Source organism: Opisthocomus hoazin, chromosome 3 (genome assembly GCF_030867145.1).
Source record: "Opisthocomus hoazin isolate bOpiHoa1 chromosome 3, bOpiHoa1.hap1, whole genome shotgun sequence".
NCBI classification, from domain to species: domain Eukaryota; kingdom Metazoa; phylum Chordata; class Aves; order Opisthocomiformes; family Opisthocomidae; genus Opisthocomus; species Opisthocomus hoazin.
In genome coordinates, this window is record NC_134416.1 from 107,760,241 (window position 1) to 107,787,156 (window position 26,916).

The following is a 26,916-nucleotide window of genomic DNA, read 5'->3' on the forward strand; positions in this document are numbered from 1 at the left end:
ACAGTCCATAGGCAACTTTTACTGGCACAGTCCAAAGTTCTTTAATTTGGGTGCTCTCAGAACCAGCAGCTCCTGTCCTGAGCCAAATCGCATGACAAGAGGCAGGCTGAGGTGGGGTGGGTGGGAAAGGAGGATTCTTCTTTAGAACCACACCGCCCTCTTACACAGCCCACCTGCTTCAGCCTCTGTACAGTCCAGCTTTTCGCTTGCCTCCGTGATAGCCCTTCTGGGCAGCTCAGCCAGCTGGTCCTCCCTGCAGGACACGCGCCTGCCCGCTCCGTTGGACACAGCAGCCCACGCTCTCCCCGTCTCCCTACGGCTCCCCAGCTGTACCGGGGTTCGGGCGAGATGCTTTGCTGGAGCACGGTCAGCTGGGGCAAGGAAACACTGCCGAGTTCACGAGTGAAATCTTGGAGAGTAACATGAACATGTGGCAGTGCTCAGGTACCCACAGAGAAGGGGGATGGTCAAAGCCTCCATCTCCTGCAGCGTTTGTGCAAAAGTAAAAACGCGTGGTTTCCACATGAGAGATCCTGCTGGCACCACGGGAGGCAGCCAGCAGCCGAGCACCGCATCGGTTTGCAGACAGAAATGGACACTTTGCACCCTGAGGCTAAGGGCAGAGCAGCTCCCGAGTTCGCCCGGTGCCGGTGGGTGTGGTTTGCGTACCGCCATGCGGTGCCTGGCCACCTCGCGTCGGCTGCTGGGACGCGGTACAAACTTTGTCCTCCACAATGTGAAGCCTGCGAGGGATTTAAGCTGGGGCAGAGCGAAGCAGGAGGAGGAAAACAGCAGAAGAGGAAAAAGGAAGGGGGTGTTGCATTTCCACATATAACCTGTGATCTTTTGGTGTGGTTCAAGTACTGGTGTGTAGCATTCTTGCTTTGTTTTGCAGGTTACGGGAGGAGAAAAAAAAGTCAGTTTCATAAAAGTTCTGGTATTGCTTTATTCCTCCCTCCCTCCCTTCCTTGTTGCAAAAAAATCACTAAGATAACAAGAAATTATAAGCTTTCAACCTAGCGTACTGTGCTGTTTGACTTGTTGGTTTAGTTTAAATGGAAAGAGTGACTGAGATTTTTCAAGGAAAACAATAAAGACAGCAAGAAAGGGCCTTAGAGATGTTTTGGAATGTGTGGGGAAAGGTTTGTGTTTTTCTTTACCTTTTTCAGCTATTTGCATCTCTTCCAGAGTGAAAACAGAACATTGCTTCTAAAAAGATCTGAATTCTTTTGTATGTTCAGAAACCAAACCGCTTTAGTGAGAGCCGTGAAGTCTTTGAAGCTTGCCTCTTCGCTCTGAACTTCGAGAACAGGGACTGTGCTGGTACCCGGGCCTGGGCGCACGCTGGGACGAGAGTCGCTGCTCGGCATCTCCCGCTGGGCTGTCCCCCAGGCACCCTCGCAGCAGAGCCCTGACGCCCTCCGGGGAGCACCCCCTGCTCCAGGCGCCAGGCTGCAGCGCGTTGCGCTGTGTGGGCACGGGCAATCACAGGATCCTAGAAAGTTTTGGGTCGGAAGGGACCCCCGGAGGTCATCTAGTCCAACCCCCCAGGGACACCGCTAACGAGATCAGGGTGCTCAGAGCCCTGTCCAACCTGGTCTGGAATGTTTCCAGGGATGGGGCCTCCACCACCTCTCTGGGCAACCCGTTCCAGTGTTTCACCACCCTCACTGTAAAGAATTTCTTCCTTCTATCCAGCCCAAACCTACCCTGTTTTAGTTTAAAACCATCACCCCTCGTCCTGTCACTGCTGTCTCTGCTAAACAGATTGTCCCCATCTTTCCTATCACAGAATCACAGAATAGTAGGGGTTGGCAGGGACCTCTGTGGGTCACCCAGTCCAACCCCCTGCCCAAGCAGGGTCACCCAGAGCAGGCTGCACAGGACCTTGTCCAGGTGGGTCTGGAATATCTCCAGAGAAGGAGACCCCACAGCCTCCCTGGGCAGCCTGTTCCAGGGCTCCGTCACCCTCAGAGGGAAGAAGTTCTTCCTCATGTTCAGCTGGAACTTCCTGTGCCTCAGTTTGTGCCCATTGCCCCTTGTCCTGTCGCTGGGCACCACTGAAAAGAGCTTGGCCCCATCCTCCTGACACCCACCCTGCAGATATTTATAAGCATTTCTAAGGTCCCCTCGCAGCCTTCTCTTCTTCAGTCTGAACAAGCCCAGCTCCCTCAACCTCTCCTCGTAGGGGAGATGTTCCAGTCCCCTCCTCATCCTCGTAGCCCTCCGCTGGACTCTCTCCAGTAGCTCCTCATCTTTCTTGAACTGGGGAGCCCAGAACTGGACACAGGACTGCAGATGGGGCCTCACCAGGGCAGTGTAGAGGGGAAGGAGAACCTCCCTCGTCCTGCTGCCCACACTCTTCTTGATGCACCCCAGGATCCCATTGGCTCCCTTTAAGCACTGAAAGGCTGCAATCAGGTCTCCCCGCAGCCTTCTCCTCTCCAGGCTGAACAAGCCCAACTCTCTCAGCCTGTCCTCACAGCAGAGGTGCTCCAGCCCTCGGATCATTTTTGTAGCCCTCCTCTGGCCCCAATCCAACAGCTCCATGTCCTTCCAGTGGAAGTGTTCGTACCTCAGGCGAGGGGGCTCCTCGCAGCCTTTCATCCTACTCTTGTCAAGTGCTTCAAGTTGCACTTGCTTTTATTCGTGCTAAAGTGACTGAAATCACAAGTTGGGGTCATGTGGGTCGTAACCCTCTCATTACTTTGTGTTGCACTTCCAATTTATGCGTCCTTTAACGAGTTAAATGCTTTCTAATTTGCCTTTGCCCACAGAGCGAAGTGCCCAGAAAAGCAAATGGGACAGTTTTCGATTTTTGCCTATTTTAGATCTTAATGAGAGTCCAGGTTTAGGAAGTTACTCCAGAATGACAGCAGCAGAGGGGACTAAGAGGCTGTCCGAACTGAAGCATACCCTGCGGAATGTCCTTCTGGTTAGAAGCTCCTTTTCAGTAGAAATCGGCAAGCTTGGTAAATAAAATGCTTATTTGCCTTCTCCACCCTCCCCAGGAGGAGATTTCTGTGAAGGCATGACAGCTCCTATAAACTGCTGTGAATAAGATCTTCTGAACTGCTTGAGAGAAACAAGAGTCCTTGCTGTTTCTGTCTGTAATAGGAATTTACAGTCAGAGAAGCTGAGAAAGTAGGGAGATCTTGAAGTCTGTTGTACAAACAAAACCCCTTCTCTTCTGTGCTTCTTCCTGAGCTGTCGTGCGTGTTCTGTGCCGTGGCCTGTGTGTTCTAGCAAGACATCCAGAATTTATTTTTGAATAATGCTAGGTTTTTATTAAATTGCAAAGTTGGTGAACTCGGATTGCTAGAGAAGAAGAATACCGAAACAGGAACCTGCTGGCTTTTTTAACCTTTTGCTGTAAGGAAATGTGCCTTTCTCCATTTGATTTGAAAAAGGAAATAGACTGGCGGTGCGGCTATGGAACTTTCTCTTTCTGCCTCTGATTGCACAAGTGCTAGTGAAAGAACGAAAAGAAAAAGTACAGCATTGAACAGCAGAATGTTACGGCTTTGCTGAGCCAACAGAATGAAAGTAATCAATTATCCTGTTTGCTTTGTTTCAGGTGTCAGGAACTATTTGAAAGAAGCGTTAGTGAATATCATTGCTGTGCACGCAGAGGTGAGAAGAGCTTCACGCTGTTCATGCTTCCATTCACACGAATCATTTCAGTGTGTTCTGCGTGGTGAATCCTGGCTTTCATCCCCCCTGCAAACTGTGCCTCGGTGGAAGTGCTTTGGGTTCGGCTTAGCCAACCAAGGTGCAGCTGCCAGCTTTTCTAAAGGCAGAAGAAGATGAGCAGTTCCTGTTTATCCTCAGTAGCACTCCATTACGCCTTTTTGTTTCCGCTGTCTGGTGAAGAGGAAAGCCAAAGTCTGAAGCTCAATTCTTCCCTTTTCATGCAGATTTAATATATAGATAGAGAGATACAGATAGATATGATGCTCACTTTCTCTGCTTAACTTTATTTTCCACAACATACAAAAACAAGCTTGTGCTTCGCTTTGGAAGAAATGTGCAGCATACACCACTCGGAGTGGAAAAGCAATATATGTCATTCTTGTACAGAGGATAAAAAGTGGAAACCTAAAACCAGAAAGTTTTATAGTCTCTGTACAGCACAAATCGTCTTTAGAATACTTAGGTAGATAATGGCTTATGATAGGGAGTGCGTATTAAAATTAAAAGATTATTAAAATTATATGCTTTCAGAGCTGCAGTTATTTGGCCTTTTGTGATAATATGCAGGAATTTTCTATAGTCCTTCAAATTACAGCTTCCATTCTACTTACTCCTTCCTCCTATTCATCAAGAGTGTTACCAGATTGCTGGTGCTCCTGCTACAAGTAGTGGTAGTAACATCACTCTTACCTTTCAGAATACCACAGGCATAGCTGCTCTGCCTTTTCAATCTACTTAAGATCTGATGAGATGCACTTGAGGTTTTTGTTTCTTTTATTCCTCCTTGTTACAAGGATTCATATACATTAAAATATTTTCAGAAACTTTAAACATCACTTGCAATTTTTTTTTTTTTTCGGTTTTAGTATTTACTTACAGCAGTTTTCCCAGACGCGTTGCTGATTTTACCAAACGCTTCCAAATAAGCAGCACCAAAAACATACACCAACGTGACATTAATTTTTAATGTTGTTTGTCAGTGGCCTGGGAATTAATACAAATGAAAATGAGAGGTTTTGCTTTAAAAAATTCAGAAGCCTTTGTGACTGAGCTAATCCTGTAACCATGCCTACTCGTGACAACGCTGCGGCAGGAAGGTGCACGGCCTTGCTGACTGCGTGGAGACCGATACCGATTTTGGCCCAAATAGCGTTGCCTCACAAATTTCTAGATGTGAAATATTACAGAAATACGAAAAAGCGTGTCAAGATGAAACTCCCATTTCCAGCGTTTTCTGGTGACGTTCTGTAAGCTGGGTCAGATTTCGGTGCAGTTAGCAAGGCTGCGAGTTTCTGTCGTTTGAAACAGCAAAAAACGAGCCATCAGCTGAACAGCGAGCATGGACTGAAGTGGGAAGAAAATTGTTTCTCTGCCTTTGAATTCGAATTTAACTGAAATCAAAATAAGGGCTTCGGATTGCAAATTTGTGATGATTCACCGTTGCTGAGAATTTTTTTTCCTGGATTCTGTAGAGTAACTTCAAGAGTGCTTGCTGTGGGCACGAGCGTTCTCTTCTCAGTAGCAGATTTTGAGGTGTGTTCCTGGTATGTTTGCATTGCATTGCTCAGCAATATTTGCTGCTGAATAAGATGACCCTTTCCCAGGTCGCTACTGGTTTATGGCTGGGGTTTTTTTGTTTTCCTTACCGTACAGCTAAGCATGGCACTTAGGTTTTGTGCAGCTGAGAAAAGCTGTGTTTGTGAGTTGTCAGTGATCCCAGCTGATGGCTGACGTAGATGGGGTGGGGGTGCTTGGCCTATCGTGCAGGAACGGTCAGTTTTATGGGGTCCCTGACACAGAATTCAGTGCTTCAATCACTGAAAACTGTGTAGGAATCTTACATTCTTCCTTCCCCCCCCCCGTTAATTTACTTTTTCACATGTGTATGAATATCTGCTGTCAGTTACTACATTTCCTTGTCAGACATGAGATCTGAACTTCACATAAAGCAAAGGTATTTTAGCAAAAGACCATTAATTCTTACTTTTTTTAGATAATTTTAAAGCAGAAATGGGGGAGGAGGGGGGCAAGTGTTTAAAAACTCTGTGCAGTTCATTTTTCTCCATGCACCACTCTAATCACATTATCTTCAGTTCCTTGTGTCGTCTTCTCCCCCAGCCCTCTGCAGTTTTAGTGCAGTTTTATCATCATCTTTAGGTCTTGACACACGTTTGGTCTGTCTAACCTAGAATCTCAGTTCCTCCTATATTTCATCCTCTTGGCCTGCATTTTCCCCAATTCTGTGAAGAAAAATCATATCTTTTTTTTTTTTTTTTTTAATTCACCAACAACTTCTCGCTTCCTTAAAGCTCCCTTTAAGGAAGGTTGGTTTCCTCCTGCTTTCCTTCAGGTGTAGATCTGATGGTTAATTTTGTGTTGCTGTTGTGTTACAGTTGCTATTCTGAACCTCAGATGGAGGATCCAAGTACCACTTTAAAAAGTTGTGCAAAGCAGCAGTTAAAAAGATGGTCTTGATGAGTGGAAAAAACAGTAAGGTGTAATGTTTGTACCAGGGAACTAATGAATGTAACGTGAAAACCCGTTACACCGCCGTACTCTCAGGCCCTTTCAAAGGCTTCTCTCTGCCACAGAGCTTAAAGACCCTAGCCAGTTGACACTGGTCAAATATAAAGAATTTTAGAAGAAATAGCAAAATACGTGGGTAAAAAGTAGCTGCATATGTAACCGAATCAGTCCCACAGCCCGGAATTAAAGGTGCTCTCTACGAAGCAGAAAGCCACCTGACTGCCTGCGTCCGTCAGCCCGGAGCACAGATCTTGAAGTCTGGCTGCTGCTGGGCACTGCAGGAAAGCTGTCATTGTCACACATCATGCAGCTAACGTCGCTGTTAACAGAGGCGATCGCTCAAAGCGCAGGGCAAGCATCAAAAGAAATCCTTCATCTTCCAGCTGCTTTGAAATTTCATCCATTGATAAAAACAAAGTGGTCCTTTCACTCAAAGAGTTTGATGCTTTTTACTGAAATGTTTCTGTAGAAAATGTTTCTGTTGATATAGGTATTGTGCTCATGGTTATTCTTTCATAAAAACCAGGTGTTCACCATTTCCAAAGACTTGGTTCCTCGGGTCATGTCAAGGGTTGTAGAAGCAGTCTCTGAAGAGCTGAGTCGACTGATGCAGTGTGTTTCGTCCTTCAGCAGAAACGGAGCTTTACAGGTACCCGAGTACTCGGTGCTGTCAAACATCTGAATCCAGAGAGCTGAGGATGACAGGGAGAGGTATCAGCTGCGGATTTGTTGGATTTGTTGTAGTAGTGAAAACAAGGAAATAAGAAGGATTAGTATAACCTATTTCTGATTGATGGATCAATACGCTTTGGGATACTGGTTCTTGGGTTGGATTATATTTGTGTTGTCTTTGCCTCCAAGTGGATAAAATGTTCCCTGTATTCTATGAGATAAAAAGCATCCTCATGGTATCTGTGTGAAATATCCTTAAATACTGCCTTTGGCCTGTCATCAAAAAACTGTTTTAAAAGAGAAAACAATTTAGTGGTATTTTGAGATTTTAAAATCTTAAAAATAGGATGCGGTAGGTTCTTGCAAGTCTTTGCAAAACGAGTCACTTGTCTGTTGCACCATTTCGACGTTAGCCCGTTGCTGCAGCGTGGGTAGAACAGATGCTCTGACACCGCCGTCCTCATTTATGGCTGGGCTGGTGGTTGTACGTGCTATTGGGCGGGTTTTGAAGGATTCTAAGAAAAATTCCTTTTTAAAAAAAATCCCTTTGAGTTAGTGATTGCTATGGCTGTAACAGGCAAGAATAGCAAACTCCCAATTTCCATTACACATGACAGCATTCTTGCATTATGATGGGAAAAAAATTACCCAGTTGCAAGCCTTATTTTCCAATTGCTGGTACTAATTGCATTGGGCAGAGAATTAATGGAGGAAGATCGCAGCCAAATAAGATTGATTTATTTAAAACTATAAATAAATTGCCTATTTAAAACCAAATCACTGACTAGCAGCAAAGCTACCTGTGTATCATTTTGTTTGACCAGACAACCCACTGTGTGAACTTGCTGCCCAAACCCGTAATCGAAAGGGTTTTCTCTCCCTTCTGTAAATTTGTCACTCGTGGTCATTTTCTGTTCCTCTGAACGGAGAAAATCCTACCTGGCAGACAGCAGCAGCGTGAGAGGGATCTGAGCCTGGTCAGGCTGATCAAAAAACACCCATTATCCAAGAGAAGCCTGAATCTGTATTGCCACATCCCGTGATTCGGAGTTTTGCAGGGTTTGCCCTTCCACCGTGTTTACCTAGGCTGAGGTACCTGAGAATGTGACGCTTCCCCATGGTCCTGCTACCTCCTAAAATGTAGGAAAGACTCCAGACTCTTGTCTGTAGGACTTCAGAAAGTCCAAACCTGTTCACCTTGGAGCACCATACAAAAAGAGGTGCAGCATTCTGTGGAGAGTATAAAATTGGTGGGTGGCTATGTCATATTTTGTGCCAGAAAGTTCTGGCACTAAAAAAGCATAAATCTCAGCTGGCTTTCTACCTAGGGGAGAGATGAGGGGAAGACCTAAAAGCCAAAGCCTTTCATTAGAGCTGGAATTAGATGTCTGTGTTGCGTTACAAAAAGTTTTGTTTTGGAAGGTTAACGTCACATTAGTTGGGTCTAAATGTAGATCAATTTCTATAGCAGGTAACTGGATTAAATTTTATCTTTATGATGAACAAGAATGGAATTTGGATGAAGTTCTCTTTACATTTTTACATGAAAAGACTTAAGTATTTATTCACATGCAGTATGTTTCTATTTCATGTAAAACTTGTGATGATAGTGATTGCTCTTCAAAGGCTAAAGGAAGATCTATGAAATGTGTTTAACCTTTGAGTTCGTTCTCCACCATAGTTCGCCGAGGTGAAAATCAACACCTAGACCCAGGACAGTGCAGGAGTAAAATCCTCAGGCTTGTGTGCCCACCAGGTGACAGACAAGGAGCAGAGCACAACCATTCTACTTCCTCATCTGATGGGGGGAAAAAAAATAAATTCAACAGGAAAGCCAAGAATAAAATGTGTATTGACAGATTTTTGCGCTGTTTTGTTTCCTTCCTCCCCAGCCAAGCCATGCTGTGAGAAGTTAAGCTCACTGTATGTAATTTAAAAAAAAAACACACTCACCCCAGGCAAATTAAGGTAGTGTCCTTTCTATCACAGTACAGAAGAGAGAGAACAGAACTGAAGATTTGTTACTGTTACTGAGAGACAAACCAATGTTTTTAGGCTGCTGCGTAGTGACCGTGCAAACAGGTTGACTTGAACCAAAAGTCTGAAATTGTTCCTTTGGGCAGTCTCCTGCCACAGCAGCGTGGCAACCAGAAACACAGGAAACAAACTGTTCGAAGGCAGGGCTGCTGGCAGCCTCTCGGAAGGATGCAGCGTGGGGATGCTGGTGTTCACCTGGTGAGAGGACGTTGGGTCCTTGTTTCAATGTCTGTGTTTCTGTCTTCAGGCAAGGCTCGAAATCTGTGCGTTGAGAGATGCTGTGGCCATATACCTGACACCTGAAAGCAAGTAAGATGTGCTCCAATGTCTGGTTTTTCAGTGTAATGGAATCCTTAGTAAACATGCAAAAACACATAATGTAAATTAAGGATTAAGAAATTTTGCTTCAAATAGAAAATGTGATATTACTGTGTAAATATACAAAAAAAAAAAATTATTAGCAAGGTTTTATCACTTGAAAAAAAATGATTACGTTTTTTGTTTTGTACTTGAATTTTTAGGCATAAACTAGTATTTTCCACTCAAAAAAAGTAAAACTTCTTAACAGCAGTACAGCTGCTGAGGAGAATGGTGCTAAAACAAGAGAAAAGTAGAAGTTGCTGTGTTTTACTCAGTTTTCACAGCAGTGTTACAAGGTACGTGGCAGAGAACCTGCCAGACACATCAGAGAGGCTACAGAACCAGACACTGGCAGGATCTCCTTGTCACAGAATCATTAAGGTTGGAAAAGACCTCTAAGATCATCAAGCCCAACCATCACCCCAACACCACCGTGCCTACTAAACCATATCCCAAAGTGCCACATCTACACGTTTTTTTGAACCCTTCCAGGGACGGTGACTCCCCCGCTTCCCTGGGCAGCCTGTTCCAATGCCTGACCACTCTGTCAGTAAAGAAATTTTTCCTCATATCCAATCTAAACCTCCCCTGATGCAACTTGAGGCCATTGCCTCTCGTCCTATTGCTAGTTACTTGGGAGAAGAGACCACCACCTGCCTCACTACACCTTCCTTTCAGGTAGTTGTAGAGAGCGAGGAGGTCCCCCATCAGCGTCGCCTTCTCCAGACTGAACAACCCCAGTTCCCTCAGCTGCTCCTCATACGACTTGTTCTCCAGACCCTTCACCAGCTTTGTTGCCCTTCTCTGGACATGCTCCAGAAACTCAGTGGTGTTCTTGTAGCGAGGGGCCCAAAACTGAACGCAGTGTTCAAGGTGTGGCCTCACCAGTGCCGAGTACAGGGGCACGATCCCCTCCCTGCTCCTGCTGGCCACACCATTCCTGATCCAAGCCAGGATGCCGTTGGCCTTCTTGGCCACCTGGGCACACTGCTGGCTTGTGGTCAGCCGCCTGTCGACCAACACCCCCAGGTCCTTTTCCTCCGGGCAGCTCTCCAGCCACTCTTCCCCAAGCCTGTAGCGTTGCCTGGGGTTGTTGTGACCCAAGTGCAGGACCCGGCACTTGGCCTTGTTGAACCTCATACGATTGACTTCGGCCCATCCATCCAGCCTGTCCAGATCCTTCTGCAGAGCCTTCCTACCCTTGAGCAGATGGACACTCCCGCCCAGCTAGGTGTCATCTGCAAACTTACTGAGGGAGTACTCAATCCTCTCATCCAGATCCTTGATGAAGACATTAAACAACCTGTCTACTGAGCACGGAAAGCCAAAGTCAGTGTTTTATCTGTGCTTCGTACTCCGATGGTCACTTAGTTCGAGGCAGAAGACAGGCTGGCAACTATCTGTAATTCTTGAAGAGTCCAGGATGTCAGGCAGTCTTAAACCAGCTGCTGATTGAACATTTCCTGTTGATGTGTGGCATACATCATGCTAGGATCGTCAAGAGACCTACTTGAACCCATGACCACTTTATGTTCGATTTGCACGCAAATGTCAGGTGTCAAGTTAATATTTTGCTAATTTATTGAAATAACAATGGTTATCTCCATGGAACTTATAGAGGGAAACTGAGAATGCTGAGATTTGTAGGATATGAGTATTCTTGTTTTCCTTGCAGCTCAAGCTTTAAGCAAGCTTTGGAAGCCTTGCCTCAGCTCTCAAGTGGAACTGACAAAAAGTGAGTATAATGCACCTTCTTGTCTCATTTCTGGTCTCTGGAGCCATTGCTTTTTACTTTTGTATCAGAACTTTGTTATAAGATGGTTCATGTTTGCTGTATTTGACCCTTCTGAATTACAGAGCAGAAGGCTCTTTGGCCAGAGTCAAGAATAAGCAAAGTTCATGTTCATCATGGCCTATTAAATTACACAGAAGAGCTGATGGCTGTGTGGCATATCCCTCTTGCCTCGCCTAGTCTTATCAGTTTAACATAACTTTGTATTTATTTTGTAATTTCAGTCTATTTTGACCTTCCTTGTTAAAGTTTCTGTGAGGTCCATTGTCCCGTCGTACTAAATTTAGCAGCAATAAAAAAAATGGCCAAGGACCAAAGCCCAAGCTTTTGCCACTTGATATATGGGGAACTCTAAAACTGACCTGTTTTATTAAAAAAAAAATTAGTAATAATGAGGGGTCTGTGGTTCGTTCTTAACATCAGGAGGAGAAGTTTGGGTTCCTCCTTCCCCACTGTCGCAACCTTTGACAACCAAGCTGCTTTGATGCATCAAACCTAGTATTTGGTGGTCTGTTTTACAAGCAGAGCTTAGTAAAGAGTAGTGTGGTAGAGCTAGGATGGATTTGTAGTGAGTGCATTCATAGAAGCGTAGACGTTTGGAACTTGAGATTGGTATTATGGTACTTTCAGGGACTGAACTGCATCGAATCGGTTTGCACGTACCAGCCAGAATTTAGAATATTTTGTAGACGCATGAAGAGACTGTTTGTGCAGCTGGTGGTCTACGGGCTGTGCCTTCTTCCAGATGTCCTCTGTCTGTTCATTCAAACTACTCCTCACTGGCCACAGCAGGTCTAAAGATACCTCCTTACCTTGCTTAGCTCTTACGCTTTATTAAAGATAGCAATCAGTTTTGAGTAAGGAGAGTTCTTTCAACTCAGACTTTCCGAAACACCTGTAGAATTTTACTTTTTTTCACTTGGTCACAAGCATTTGAGCTTAATGGGACAGATGAGAATGGAGAACTGCATCGTTTTTACATCTGCCTCGGAGTTCTGAGCCCTGGACAGTGGAACTTGTTCTGTTTCCCAGGTCGTTGGGCCATAATTGCCATCATTCCAGGCAGCTCATTGTAATCTGCATCTGTTTGTGTAAAATCACACACGTTTGGGCACTAATTCAGAGCTGTTAATTTCTGTTCATTCGCAGTCATTACTATGGTACAATAATGATGAATGTGGCCATAGTCATCTTCCAGAGGACCTGCTGAGGAAGCAGATACTGATTCGGTGGTTGAAGTTGTTGTTCCTGGGTTGGGTTGGTTTTGTCTGACACACAGTGTAATGTCCTCTGTTCCTGGCTGTTCAGTAATCACAGCTTGCCAAGAAGCCGAAGTGATACGTCTGCCCTGTCTGGCTGCTTTTTGAAACAGAGAAAAAAAAGTTCAGCGAACACATTCTTCCCTAGAACACGGGGAAAATGAAACACACAGGCATGACTGTGAAACTTCACAATGCATCTTCCCTGTTAAAGATCTCCTGCCACAGGGCCATCAACGCGCTTGGTCCTACACCTGTAGTTTGTGGATTTTAATAAATATTCTCCACTGCACCAGGCACCTTCTTGGCATCTGTGTAGATGTAAACGAAGCACTGTTATGCTCCAAAATGAACTTAGATGTAGGTGGTTATCTATGAAGGACAAAAAGATGTGGTAGCCAGTGAATTAATGTTTCCCCTAGAGCAGTCATACCATCTCTGATCCTTCAGCCGTGATGTTTAAGAGAAATCCACAAAATACCTTCCAAAAACAGGTTTGAGAGCTGAAATTTGCAGCTCAGCTACCCACCAGAAGCCGTAGCCTCGGCGAGGCGTGCTGGGTTTATGGTACAGGGTCTGGTGGTTTCTGGGTTTTTCTGACAGCGCTGTCGTACGATGCTTTCTACCAGTCCTTTTGCCACTGTGATTTGCAAAGGTGTTTCTCTCAAGAAGGTGATCATTATCTGGAAGGAAAGCCATAAAAAGGGCTATTTAGTCACCTTGATAAAATCCCTGTGGCTGAGTCGTCCTCTGGCCGCAGATCGCCCTGACACACTTGGTATACTGCTGAATATCTATAATATTCCGCTATTTGAACAAACCCAGTTTCAGGCCCTGTATTTGAGCAGATGCTGTACTTGAAGTCACAGGCAGAACAGCCAAAACTTTTGGTAACTGTTCCCTTTTCAGAATCTGCCAAAGCTGTAACTGTTTTCCTTTTACAGGTTACTGGAAGAGTTACTAAACAAATTTAAAAGCAGCATGCACTTGCAGCTGACCTGTTTTCAAGCTTCTTCGTCAGCAATGATGAAAACATAGACAGCGGCACAACGCAGGCAACTCAAGAGGCAAATGAGCTTAAGCATCACCCGTTTTTGCTGTACTTTGAAGACTCTGAAGAAAACAAAAGGAATTTCACTGAAAAAGAAATTGAGATACTACTCGGAGTAATGGTGTGGGGTATCCTGCTGAGTGAGACTTCTGGTCATAAATACCTTGATAAAATGATTTTCTGTCTGCTGCATTTCATTCTGTGGACTTTTCTTGGTTGTGTGTTCGTGAAGAAGTATTCATTTGTGTGCCAAAATCTCAGTTTCGTTTGTTAAAAATACATTGAGATGTATTTTTAGCAAATGTGACCTTAAATTGGAGTGTTACTCACGTCGTTCAGTGTATCAGTCTGTTACTTTCTAGCTGTGGAGTGGTACTGATGTAAGCGGCTGGAAGACTGAACCTCTATAAACTGTTGAGAGGTGTGCAACAAACATTGCTACCTGCACCTGACTGATGTGTGTTCAGATACAATATGGAGAAGAATGCTACTTTGCATTTAAAAGTTGTCACTTTTTTTTTCTGTTATCATCTACAGTTTTAGTGGTTGTAAGTCTGGTTTCTCGGGAGGCATTTATTTGGCTTCTTTTTTATTGATCATGTTCCTGCCTCTTTCTCACTTCTGCTGGAATATTGATGATAACCTTCACATTTGACATAAGCTCTCCTTTCACTGGCAATTAACAGAAAAGCGCTTTGGGTTTATAAGATTAGTAGAATTTTTTTTTTTTTGCAAATGTTCAAGTAACGTATTCTTTGGTGTTAAGGAGTGGAATCGTTACTGGCCTCTCGCATAGCCAGAAGTAAGGAGGAGCACAATATGCCATTGGCGTTGCTGCTTCCTTCGTACTTTGCTTGTCTTCTTCTCCCAGGCTTGCTTGTCATCTTCTCCCAGGCTTACTTCTGCTGGTGTCTTCTTCCCTCGTGTTCATCAGTCCTCGTTTCACCACTGGTTACTGAATTTGTGTGGAGGGCAATAGGGATTCAGGAGGAAAGAACAATTTTGCTGCCCTTAAGATCTAGTTCCACAAGGGTCAAGAACTATCTTCCCACCAGGGAAGATCTGACACTGGCTTTCTTGGTGGGACTTGATAATGAGGTGCAGCAGGCTACAACAAGATAGCAAGGAACAGAAAATGGGCTTGTTTGGGGGACTGAGGAGTGGGTTTAATTTTACGACTGAAGTCGTGACTTGCAAGTAAATCATGCAGGAATAATGTGTTCTTTCTGTATTTGCAGTCGTTTTGAGAGGGGCTTTTCAGAAACAGAGCACTGACTTTGCAAGCAATTTTTTATTGGCAACTGTTTGCTTTTGCCAGTTCAGTTACCTGCTTTAAAAATCCAGCGTACAGTTCCTGTCGTATGAAGTACTGAAGAAACAGCTTTAGGCACATGTGTTTGCTTGTTTAAAAAAAAGAAAGGATCCAAGTAGTAATAGCATGGAAGTTTCAGACTTCACGTATGTGTCATTCTTGGCTTTCAGGGAGAGTTGTAAACACCTGGAGCAATGTTGTTTTGTGAAATGTTGTCTGTCCGAAGCTGGTCGTAGTCTCAGCTGCTGGTACTGACTGAAGTAGTCACCCAGTTAGCTCAGTCCATAAAGGATTTCGCTTCAGAATAATAAAATATTCAGAAAGGTGGTCACAAGCGCTTCTTGAATTTCTCACTTCCCGAGAAATGTGATTTCTGTCTGATTTTTGCCAGGGCTTTCTAAATTTGTATCAGACATGTTCCTAGGTATTGAAAACATATTTTATCATCTCTACTGAATTAAAACATTCAAGCATCTCTTTATTGTAACATCGTCCTCTTATTCATCTGCTGTTACAACAGCTTATTGCTCGTCATCCAGCAAACCAGGAAGGGACTGAAATGTTGCTGGCATCCGACCTGATGTGAAATGAATGCTCCCAGTGGAGCCGGAGCACTGGGTGTCAGTAAATCCAGCTGGTGGAATGAGGGAGGTCGGTGAGCATCGTGCTGCGAGAGGACGTACCGGGACCCCTTTGCGTGGCGGGAGGGCTGGGGCTGCCGAGGCGGCGTGGCCAAGGCGCAGCAGGCTGCAGCTCCTCTGCAAAGAAGATTACAAGAAACGAGAAGTGGTCAGTGTGGTTTTGCAAAAAAGAAACTGTTCAAAGATACAGTGAGGTTTAAAGAATATTAATGGAAGTGGAAAAAGATGGGGAGACCACACCAAAATATACAGTCAGTTGGGGCTTGTAGAGAAGGGAGAGGCGACAAGGAAATCAAAGTAACAGAAGTGAAAGGCTCTGACATTTAAAGCAAAGGCAAATTCTGAAAACAGTGCTAGAGAAAAACTGAATTATTACATGAACTTTGAACGTCTAGAAAAATCTAAGATCAGTACAGACTGGGAAGAAAAAAGCTTGGAGAGGTTTATTTCTCATTTCGAGAAAACGTAACCAGGTTGTGAAGTAGATATATACTTAAGACTTACAGGAGAATTCAACCCTAATATGCTGAGATATTCAGCCTCTGGAGAGGTTGAGGCATTCTCCTGTTACTGTATTTTTGAACATTTATTTTGAATGGTCTTGAGTAGCTCAGGTGGTACGCAAAGAAGTTATAAAACGCAAGTGCATTATCAGTAATCAAATGGGGGGGGGGAACAGACAGGTAGAAAAAATATTTAAATGCCCCAGTAAAATGGTGGAAATAAAAGAAAAAAAATCATCCTATGAATGGATGTTAATGGAATAGATCAACCAGAAACAGGAAACAATGAAGAAATGCCCCCCACAAAGTGGTGGGGGGTTTTTTAAATTCATATTCCTGGGGAATGTGTTTATGAAATGTGCTGACAGCGCATCGTTGTCTAGGTTAAACACCTTCCTATAACTTCTTAAAAGCCCTGTAGAGGGTTCAAAAATACAAAAAGAACCGTGGTCCCTCCAAGTTTCCTGCGTGTGCGGAGTTTCAGGCGTGTGCATGGGCAGGAGACCACTTGCTCAGAACTTCTTCACCCCTTCAGCGCGTGCGCCCGGCTGCCAGCCTTCGCCGCAGCTCGTGCCTCTCCCCGAGGAGAGGGTGGTGCAGCTGAGAGCTGGTTTGGTTTCTACGCTGAGAGCCTTTTGCCATCCAGAAATGTGGAAACATTTCCGAAGCAGCTGCGTTGGTCAGTGGAGAGATGCAAATAGAGCCATGAAGACTAGGGTAGTATTCTACAAAGCATGGAGCTGAAAAAAAGATAAACTTAGTGATTATTTACTGTGATTCTACTCCAGTTAAAAATACTCCTGTATGTTCAGAAAAAACAAATAAGGATTGTTGATAGAAAGGAAGGTGTAATGGCAATTAACGTTTGATAAAAATACGAAAGAAGGATTTCCTGGAGCTCTTTGCAGAAGGTCCCTCACCTCCAAACATCTAGCACTTAGCTAGGCAGAGCCCTAGGAAATAGATCATTTAAAATATTCACAAATTTGATTCCTTTTTAACTTCAAATGTCACGATAGGCATTTCTGTTTCTAACCCAAGAGAGGGTAGAAAACTGCAATTTCCTAGATGCGGTTTTGGCCTTGTGAAGAAGAAAACGTCGAGACAAGAATCTTCTGCCATGGTTGCACGTGGTCATCCAAGACACTGCTACACGGGGGATTTGCACTTCCACACCCGCTGCCAGACTACGTTTAAGTCAACTCCAGCCGACTTCTTTGGACCTGTCCTGGTAAAATAAAGTGCTGTGATTTTTTCCTGAGAATAGATACAATACAGATGCAAACACTGGTATTCTTGTGTCTGAATTGGTGTCCGGATTCTTGGCAGCAATTTTACATGTTTTGCATGCTATAAGCATACTGCTATTTTACTCTTTTCAGTGTGTAATACTTCTAAAAACCAGCAGTAAAAGATTCCTGACCTTACCAGGGTACGCTGGAACCAAAAAAACGAACGTGGTGCTCCTGCTGAAGCTGGAGATGCAAAATTGAGATCTCTATGGCTGTAAAGCTTTGGCTCTCTGGGGCTGATTGACTGGCAGCGTCTTATTCTGGGGCAGGGAGAGGGACCCCTGGGGCACGGAGGGACCCCTGGGGCACGGAGAGGGACCCCTGAGGCAGGGAGAGGGACCCCTGGGGCACAGAGAGGGACCCCTGGGGCACGGAGAGGGACCCCTGAGGCAGGGAGAGGGACCCCTGAGGCAGGGAGAGGGACCCCTGGGGCACGGAGAGGGACCCCTGGGGCACGGAGAGGGACCCCTGAGGCACGGAGAGAGACCCTGAGGCACAGAGAGGGACCCCTGGGGCACGGAGAGGGACCCCTGAGGCACGGAGAGGGACCCCTGGGGCACGGAGAGGGACCCCTGAGGCACGGAGAGGGACCCCTGGGGCACGGAGAGGGACCCCTGGGGCACGGAGAGAGATTCCTGAGGCACGGAGAGGGACCCCTGAGGCACGGAGAGGGACCCCTGGGGCACGGAGAGGGACCCCTGAGGCACGGAGAGGGACCCCTGGGGCACGGAGAGGGACCCCTGAGGCACGGAGAGAGACCCTGAGGCACGGAGAGGGACCCCTGGGGCACGGAGAGGGACCCCTGAGGCACGGAGAGGGACCCCTGGGGCACGGAGAGGGACCCCTGAGGCACGGAGAGGGACCCCTGGGGCACGTGGCATCAGTGAGCTCTTGCTGACCGTGCAGAGCTGGAGTTTCCACACGGCCCTTCCAATTTTAGCATCGGTCAGGACTTAGGGATGGGCTGTGGCCACTGTCGCGACAGGCGACAGCGCATGCACTGCTGGTTAAGGCACAAATACGTTTTGTGACAGTCAGGCTTCCAGGTGGGTGGGAAGTATCTGGGGATTTGGGAAATGCAGCAATGGGCTTCAAGGAGAACTTCGGTCTTCGGGCGGTTCTGGGCTAGCTGTGTCCCTGGAGGAAGTCTGGGTGACAACCCCTCCCCAAAAAAAAAAAACAAAATAAAAACCACTGGGACCTGTAAATTTGCTTAGAAGATTTTTAGGGGAGAATCTGGTAGTTTTCAGACTTCAGGGAAAAAATATGAAAAACTGCTCAAAGATTCATCGCGCCTTCGGTTCCAGCCTGCCCGTGCACTGGCAAAGGGACGGTTCCACTCCCCTGCTGTGTCCTCCTCAGCAGCTTTCCTCTTCTCCCGTAGCAGATCACAGAATCACAGAATCACAGAATAGTAGGGGTTGGAAGGGACCTCTGTGGGTCATCTAGTCCAACCCTCCTGCCGAAGCAGGGTCACCTACAGCAGGCTGCACAGGACCTTGTCCAGGCGGGGCTGGAATATCTCCAGAGAAGGAGACTCCACAGCCTCCCTGGGCAGCCTGGGCCAGGGCTCCGTCACCCTCAGAGGGAAGAAGTTCTTCCTCGGGTTCAGCTGGAACTTCCTCTGCTTCAGTTTGTGCCCATTGCCCCTTGTCCTGTCACTGGGCACCACTGAAAAGAGCTTGGCCCCAATCGGTGTGCGCACGATCGGGTGTCTGCAGAGTCCCCACCGCTCCTTTGGACGTCGTTGGAGGAAGCCATAGAAAAATGGTAGATGGTTAATGATGGGCAGAAGTCACTTTGCGCGAGCTGTGTTATGTGTTAAAGAGCATTTGGTCTTCGTGTGGTTGGCAGCTCGTTTTCTGACTTCGCAGGAGTTTTTCTGGCGTGAAATAAAGGGAAAACTGGGAATAACAAGGAGCACGATGGCCATTTTTGTCTTCACCTTTTTCAGGTTTTTATATGGTGCTGCCATGGGTCACAGAGCAGATTGGTGCCGTTCAGCTCTTCCCTTCGTGCCGTTGGGAGCTGCAGAGCTCCAGAAGCCTGTCTGTGAAGAAGGCGTTTTGAAGAGAGCGTGCTCAAAATGGTGTATTTATTTCAGAAGAACGTGTTTATCGTGTAATTTCTATACTTCTTTCAGTATTACTTGACAGCCCAAGGGGGCTTTCGCTTGGGGAGTCATCGGTGCACCCGTGGAGTCCTGTAAAATCATGTGTGTCGGTGAGTAACTCGCACGACACGGTTTGCGGCGTGTATCGTGGCACGGAGCAGCGAGGGTGACGATCCGCTCTGGTTCATTTGGGGGATCAGGCGGTGGGGGGTGTCCCCCAGGGGTCAGTACTTGGCCCAGTCTTGTTTAACTTCTTCATCAGCGACCTGGATGAAGAGTTAGAGTGTACCCTCAGCAAGTTTGCTGATGACACCAAACTGGGAGGTGTGGTAGATACACCAGAAGGCTGTGCTGCCATTCAGCGTGACCTGGAGAGGCTGGAGAGCTGGGCAGAGAGGAACCTGATGAGGTTCAAAAAAGCCAAATGCAGGGTCCTGCACCTGGGGAGGAACAACCTCATGCACCAGTACAGGCTGGGGACGGACCTGCTGGAGAGCAGCTCTGCGGAGAGGGACCTGGGCGTCCTGGTGGACGACAGGTTGACCATGAGCCAGCAGTGTGCCCTGGCTGCCAAGAAGGCCAATGGGATCCTGGGGTGCATCAAGAGGAGTGTGGCCAGCAGGACAAGGGAGATTCTCCTTCTCCTCTACACTGCCCTGGTGAGGCCCCATCTGGAGTACTGTGTCCAGTTCTGGGCTCCCCAGTTCAAGAAAGATGAGGAGCTACTGGAGAGAGCCCAGCGCAGGGCTGCGAGGATGAGGAGGGGACTGGAGCATCTCTCCTACGAGGAGAGGCTGAGGGAGCTGGGCTTGTTCAGCCTGAAGAAGAGAAGGCTGCGAGGGGACCTAATAAATGCTTACAAATATCTGCAGGGTGGGTGTCAGGAGGATGGGGCCAGACTCTTTTCAGTGGTGCCCAGAGACAGGACAAGGGGCAACGGGCACAAACTGAGGCACAGGAAGTTCCGTCTGAACATGAGGAAGAACTTCTTCCCTCTGAGGGTGACGGAGCACTGGAACAGGCTGCCCAGGGAGGCTGTGGAGTCTCCTTCTCTGGAGATATTCCAGACCTGCCTGGACAAGGTCCTGTGCAGCCTGCTCTGGGTGACCCTGCTTGGGCAGGGGGTTGGGCTGGGTGACCCACAGAGGTCCCTTCCAACCCCTACTATTCTGTGATTCTGTGATTCTGTGGGGGGATGAGGGTCCCCTTTATTGCACTGTGTTTTTTCTAGCCGGAACATCCAAGAAGACGTCTGCGTTCCTTTTTTTTCTCATGCTCTCCCTATTTAAAGGTTGTCATGGGTTCTGTGTGACTCCTCGGCAAGCAGCCGTCCTCAAGGTCAGGACCAAGTAAGGGAAATCTTCAGCCAAATTCCTTTTGAATTGGAAAATTTAAACAACTTGAGGAAAAAGGAGGAAGACAATGGAAAGTGGAATCCAGCCTTATTTGTAACAGATGCTATTAACACATGCTTAGTTTTATAGCCTGTTTTGGCACCCTTTCGCCTCTTTCTTCTGAAAAGTTTAGTCCTAAAAGTTCACTGGCAGTCCCAGGCAAAAGCGCCCAAATAAAACGGGCCGATAGCCTCAGCGCAACCCCTTAAAAAATGCATTAAAAGCGAGTTAAAGATCAAGAATTGTCCCTCCCTCCGAAGCCCGGCAGCACCTAGCGATTTCTAGAGCCCTGGTGATCGAGAAACGGCCGCAAGCGTCTTCGTTTCGGTGGCAGGGGGGTTCGTGCTGCAGCACTCACGCAGCAGAAGTTCTGTGGCCGCGGACTCTGCTTCAGCCAAGTGGCTTTTCTTGGGTCATAAGCAGATTTTCAGCGCGGAATGTCAAATCAGATAATTTATAAAGTAAATTTAGCAGAATGAGACAGTCTTCCTCGCTGCTCATTACTCATTTTTTCTGATAAATTTCACTCATTTAACTAGATTGTGCTTCTGCTCGCAGAGGGGCTTCCCCCTCCAGCTTCTCTGGTTAGATATTCAGCAGATAGTTAAAATTCAAAACGTTAACAGGGCTACTTATTTTTAGAACTTATTTTAAATACGGGCAGGCACAGATTTGAAAAGAAATTAATAGAGACCAGAGAGCTCTGAACCACTGGGGCAAAAACTGTCGGTAGGCACCTGCTGGGAGCCCGTGCGGTGCAGCCCGTGCGGGGAAGGGACTCTCCATCCACATCTCTGCAGGCATCGCCGCCGTCGAGGCTGGGGAGCGAGAGGAGGTGATACCTCAGTGTAGAAGGCGAGGTGTTTCCCTATGAGAATTAAAACAGAATCCCAGAATCAATAAAACAAACCCCAGCAGGATTTTCTGTCTCACGAGGATAAAATCTGGTCGACGTTCTGAAACTTCTGAAGTGGGCACGGCCACCGCCCGCGTCCTGGTGCGGTCTCCGAGGAAGATCCCTCTCGCGGGCACGTCGTGTCCTCGCATGGCCCGGGTTCTCCGTCTGGGGCAATTATTTCAGCGTGGTGTGGGACAGGAAAGCTGATTTCTAGCTCACGTAATCGGTGACCACGTGGTTCATGGATTAGTTCGTGAGCAAAACGTACGATATTTCTGAGGGTCCCGCATAGGTGAACGTTGAATCTCTTCTTGAACGCTGGTGAACTCCGCTCCCTCAGGACACTACGTTCTGTATGGAGGGGTTTTTCTCCTAAGAGTACTGACTACGCAGACCCATCCGAACCGTGTTAATCCTATCATACCTCCTGAATGTCCTTGGGACCCTTTTCATAGAATCACAGAATCACAGAATAGTAGGGGTTGGAAGGGACCTCTGTGGGTCACCCAGCCCAACCCCCTGCCCAAGCAGGGTCACCCAGAGCAGGCTGCACAGGACCTTGTCCAGGTGGGTCTGGAATATCTCCAGAGAAGGAGACTCCACAGCCTCCCTGGGCAGCCTGGGCCAGGGCTCCGTCACCCTCAGAGGGAAGAAGTTCTTCCTCGTGTTGAGACGGAACTTCCTGTGCCTCAGTTTGTGCCCCTTGCCCCTTGTCCTGTCACTGGGCACCACTGGAAAGAGCTTGGCCCCATCCTCCTGACACCCACCCTTCAGATATTTAGAGGCATTTCTAAGGTCCCCTCGCAGCCTTCTCTTCTCCAGGCTGAACAAGCCCAGCTCCCTCAGCCTCTCCTCATAGGAGAGATGCTCCAGTCCCCTCCTCATCCTTGTAGCCCTCCGCTGGACTCTCTCCAGTAGCTCCTCATCTTTCTTGAACTGGGGAGCCCAGAACTGGACACAGCACTCCAGATGGGGCCTCACCAGGGCAGAGCAGAGGGGATGGAGAACCTCCCTCGTCCTGCTGGCCACACTCTTCTTGATGCACCCCAGGATCCCATTGGCTTTCTTGGCAGCCAAGGCACATTGCTGGCTCATGGTTAACCTGTCGTCCACCAGGACGTCCAGGTCCCTCTCCACAGAGCTGCTCTCCAGCAGGTCCGTCCCCAGCCTGTACTGGTGCATGAGGTTGTTCCTCCCCAGGTGCAGGACCCTGCATTTGGCTTTGTTGAACCTCATCAGGTTCCTCTCTGCCCAGCTTTCCAGCCTATCCAGGTCACGCTGAATGGCAGCACAGCCTGCCAGTGTGTCTACCACTCCTCCCAGTTTGGTGTCATCAGCAAACTTGCATAGCACATCTGAACTCGTGTATTTACTTTTCCAGCACCGATCCCCTAGTTTTATACGGGATCGTCTTCACGAGCAGATTTTGGCACCTCAGCTGGGCTGCAGGCGAACACCAGCATCTGAAGAGCAGGGGTGCAACACCACATCTCCTCGCCTGCACCCGCAGCTCCTAGACGCGGTAGGCACGCGTGGGACACGTGTGGGTACCGTCGTGTTTTGGGGGGGATCTGCTTCCAGCTGCGTGCTGCTGAGTAGCTGCAGGCGTCCTCACACCTGAAAGCTGACTGCAGTGCCAGAGCTGAACCCCTCCTGTGCCCTCCTACAGCCGGGAGCTCCAGCCTGGGTCCTCGAGACGAGACCCTGGGCAGGGCATACTCTGGGGAAGAGGGCCTCTGGCTTTGTGTCCTCCCTCGCCTTTCGCAGTAGCTCCTCTGCCTGTAGGTTGTGCTGGGGCAGGGAGTGCCCATGCCTATGGCTGAAGATGTGCGGGAAGGAATTCTCCAAGCTTTGGTCAGAAAGAAGGAGCAAAGCGGTGTTTGGTTGCCTGGAGTGAGAACTAAGGACAGAGAAAGATCTACATTTCAGTTTCGAAGACTGCGGAAGGGTTGTGGCAAAGGAATGTTTGAAGATGAACTTCTGACTTCCTCCTAAGAGCTCATGAAGCTGCCTCTTCATTCAGCTGATGTGTTCAAAACACCTTAAGGTGCTTTCCTAAAGGTGTTAGGAATGGGTTCTGCTGCTGGACTGAGGCATTGCAAAGTTGGACACAACACTTGATGGCTCTGAGGAGCTTGAGACTGCTTCATCGCCACCCTGGCCCAGCCCTCCACCTTTGGCTCAAAATCATCATCAGTTGCATCAGATGGCTGAGCAGATGGGTGCCAGAACACAAGAGCTGGCGCAAGGAAGAGGGCAGGGACCAGGGACAAGGAACATATGGACCAGAGCTGGATGGGCTGAGAGCAGCCCTGCTTCAGGTGGGACAAAGTGCCCAAGGCTCCCTTCCTGGCATGAGATTCGCCTCGGTTCCTCGCCTGTGATCACCTGCATTGACACCAGAGCAGAGACATGAACCTGGAAGTCCTGCTTGAGCAAAATCGTGGCACTTCTGGTTGGCTAACGCATGGCAAGACTTCGACGCTTCAGTGAAGGCAGCGTTGCTCAAACCCAACCTCGATACCCTCACGTGCAATCCATGAGCATACTGAAAGCTCAATTTACAAATCCAGCAGAGCTCCTAGCAGCACCCTGGGTCTTGGATCTCTCGTTCCTGATGGGTTTTGCGGGGCAAACACCAGCACCTGCGAAAGCCAACGGTCACTGCTCGTCGGCGTCCGTAGTCCCAGTATCACTGGTGCTAGGGAACTTCAACGGCAGAGCTGTCCCACCAGGCACGCCACGGTCTCGCCGGAGGTTCGGAGCGGGGAGGTGCCTGACGCCCAGCCAGCGGCAGGGATGGCAGCGAGATGTGCAGAGCCCCGGGGCCTCGGCTCTACCCAGCAGACCGCACCCTCCAGAGCTTCCTGCCGGCGGTGAATTGTGTCAAGCTTCATCTGCAAGATGGGTTTGAAAGGAAAAAAAGAAAGGGAAAAAAAAAAAAGCCCCAAAAACAAACAACAAAAGAAACCCCAGCTCTCATGAATGAAAAGTTATCCAGGCTTCAAAAGCTTTCTCGGCTTTTCTGGGAGCAGCACAGCCCTCAAATCACTGAAGAAACGCTATGGGTTCTCTCCATTCCTTCCAACATGAGGTCTGCCTAGCCAGCTTGTCCCGAGGACAGTGAGTGATTGATGTCCACTGTTAAAAATGGCTCGGCCTTTCTGGGGAGCCTTTTTCATCGGGCTGACCGCTTTGGGTTGAACAGCTCGCAGATTTTGCAGATTTTGCAGATTTTGGTCCAAGCGTGAGAGCTCCAGTGCGCTACAGCAAGGAAGGACGAGTCCGAAGCCCCCCTCCCCTCCCATGAGTGCCTGTATTTAAAGAAAAGTCAAACCAGTACAGCACTAGAGCTGTGATAATCAGACTTGTGCACAGCATGGTCAGCCCTGGCCGACCGCGTGGTGGTGAGCACTCATCTGGAAATGGGTGTTATCAGGGTGCGTTCTCCATCGCAGCGTGGTTTTCCCATCAGCCGGGTCCAAGATGAAGCGTGTTTGCAAGCTCGGTCTGGTCGCTTCACCAAAGTTGCTCATTTCTTTTTTTTTTGTTTCAGCTCATACAAGTATGAGTGAACCTCACTAAATGACTCCCCTTTGAAAGTGGCTGGTGGCCAGGCTGCCGCCGAACATCCTTCCTGTGCTTTCATCGTGCTGCAGAGAGCAGGGAGGGGATCACGCCGCACGGGGCTGGGGAGCGTCCTCTGAAGGGACTCGTCACGCCGCAGAACCTTACGCTCTTTGGAATGGCACCCCGGGCGTTTCTTTCCTTCTGTTCTTTGTCCTGGGTTGGTTTTTCCCCCCCCCCTTCCCATATCTGCATTTTGTTTGGGTTTTCATCGACCCAGCGCACCAGATGCTGTCCTTTTGTCAGAGTTTTGGGGCTGGTTGGTCCAGTCGGGCTTTGTGCTTCTTTTGTCTTCAGCTTGGTTTGCTTTGCTTGGACTTTTATTGGGAAGGGGTTATTTATTTATTTGATTTATTGGAGGCGGGGGCTGTTACTTGAGGGGCATTTTGCAGTGGCAATGTATTTTCTTTTTTTATTTCGGTCTTAACTCCAGCGTAACAAAGATTTTCTCTCTGGCAAAAGGGAATCTGTCGCATGAGGTCTGTTATGTGACAGAAGAAACTGTGCTGTTTTGACTCCGGGAATGAAGAGGACTGGAGAGAGTCCAGCGCAGGGCTACGAGGATGATGAGGGGACTGGAGCATCTCTCCTACGAGGAGAGGCTGAGGGAGCTGGGCTTGTTCAGCCTGGAGAAGAGAAGGCTGAGAGGGGACCTTAGAAATGCCTCTAAATATCTGCAGGGTGGGGGTCAGGAGGACGGGGCCAGACTCTTTCCAGTGGGTGCCCAGCGACAGGACAAGGGGCAATGGGCACAAACTGAAGCAGAGGAAGCTCCAGCTGAACCCAAGGAAGAACTTCTTCCCTCTGAGGGTGACGGAGCACTGGCCCAGGCTGCCCTGGGAGGTTGTGGAGTCTCCTTCTCTGGAGATATTCCAGACCCGCCTGGACAAGGTCATCTACAGCCTACTGTAGGTGACCCTGCTTGGGCAGGGGGTTGGGCTGGGTGACCCACAGAGGTCCCTTCCAACCCCCACCATTCTGTGACTCTGTGTTTCTGCAGGCGCTTGCGCTTTCCCGTTCCGTGGGGACAGGTCTTGCTGCACGTCCTTAGTGCTCCCCACCCTCCCCAGCCGTGGTGGTGAAGGGGAAAAGAGGGCCTAGAACACCAAGGGAGGTTGCTGAAGAGAAAGAGAGAGAGAAAAGACCCGGAGGGAAGCGATGGAGACGAGTTGGAGAGCGTGAGGGAGGGCGAGCCAGGGTGGGACGGCCGCTTGTCCCCCCACAGGAGGGTCGGAGGGGAGGGCGAGAGGCTCGCAAATGCGTTTCACGGAAGCCAGCTCGGAATCAAAGGCAGCCCTGCATTTCGGGGAACCTCGCTTTTCGTTTGTAACACACTTTCATTCAGAAAAAAAAGCGTATTTTCTCTGCCTGGAAATTTTAAGTGGTTGTTAATCATTTATCTGGAAGAAAATATGCTCTTTTCCCCCCTCCATGCTTCAAGAAGTTTGATGGCCTTTTCTTCATGCCCCCAGGCTTTGGGAAAGGGACTTGAAATGTGGCAACATTTTGGCTCGTGCCTCAGGAACGTGCTGCTTGCCTGTGAAAAACCTCCATCCAAATTTTGCCGCGTTACAAGCCTCCGAAGAGACAAATCTTCTCGCTCACAAGCACTCTCTAAAGCTGGACAGCTGAAAAAATCCTCCCTAGCTTTATTCCAGTCTTGCAGCTCCCCGTGAGCCCCTCAAGGTCCACTCCTGAGCCCCACTGCGTGAAGCTTTGTGTTGCAGCCCTGAAGGGCTGGGGCTT

The 26,916-nt window shown here is 48.1% G+C and overlaps 1 protein-coding gene across 3 annotated transcripts in view; it reads left to right on the forward strand.

Moving 5' to 3' along the window:
• Nucleotides 1-15,194, forward strand: part of EXOC2 (exocyst complex component 2) — a 129,306-nt gene extending 114,112 nt beyond the window's left edge. For 2 of the 3 annotated variants that reach the window (XM_075417179.1, XM_075417180.1), the window contains 5 exons: nt 3,578-3,633; nt 6,746-6,868; nt 9,176-9,237; nt 10,964-11,023; nt 13,284-15,194. In XM_075417179.1, the coding sequence (XP_075273294.1) occupies nt 3,578-3,633; nt 6,746-6,868; nt 9,176-9,237; nt 10,964-11,023; nt 13,284-13,377 (395 nt within the window). In that variant the 3' untranslated portion in view covers nt 13,378-15,194. The other variant, XM_075417181.1, reaches the window with a different exon arrangement.
• Nucleotides 15,195-26,916: the final 11,722 nt, after the last annotated feature.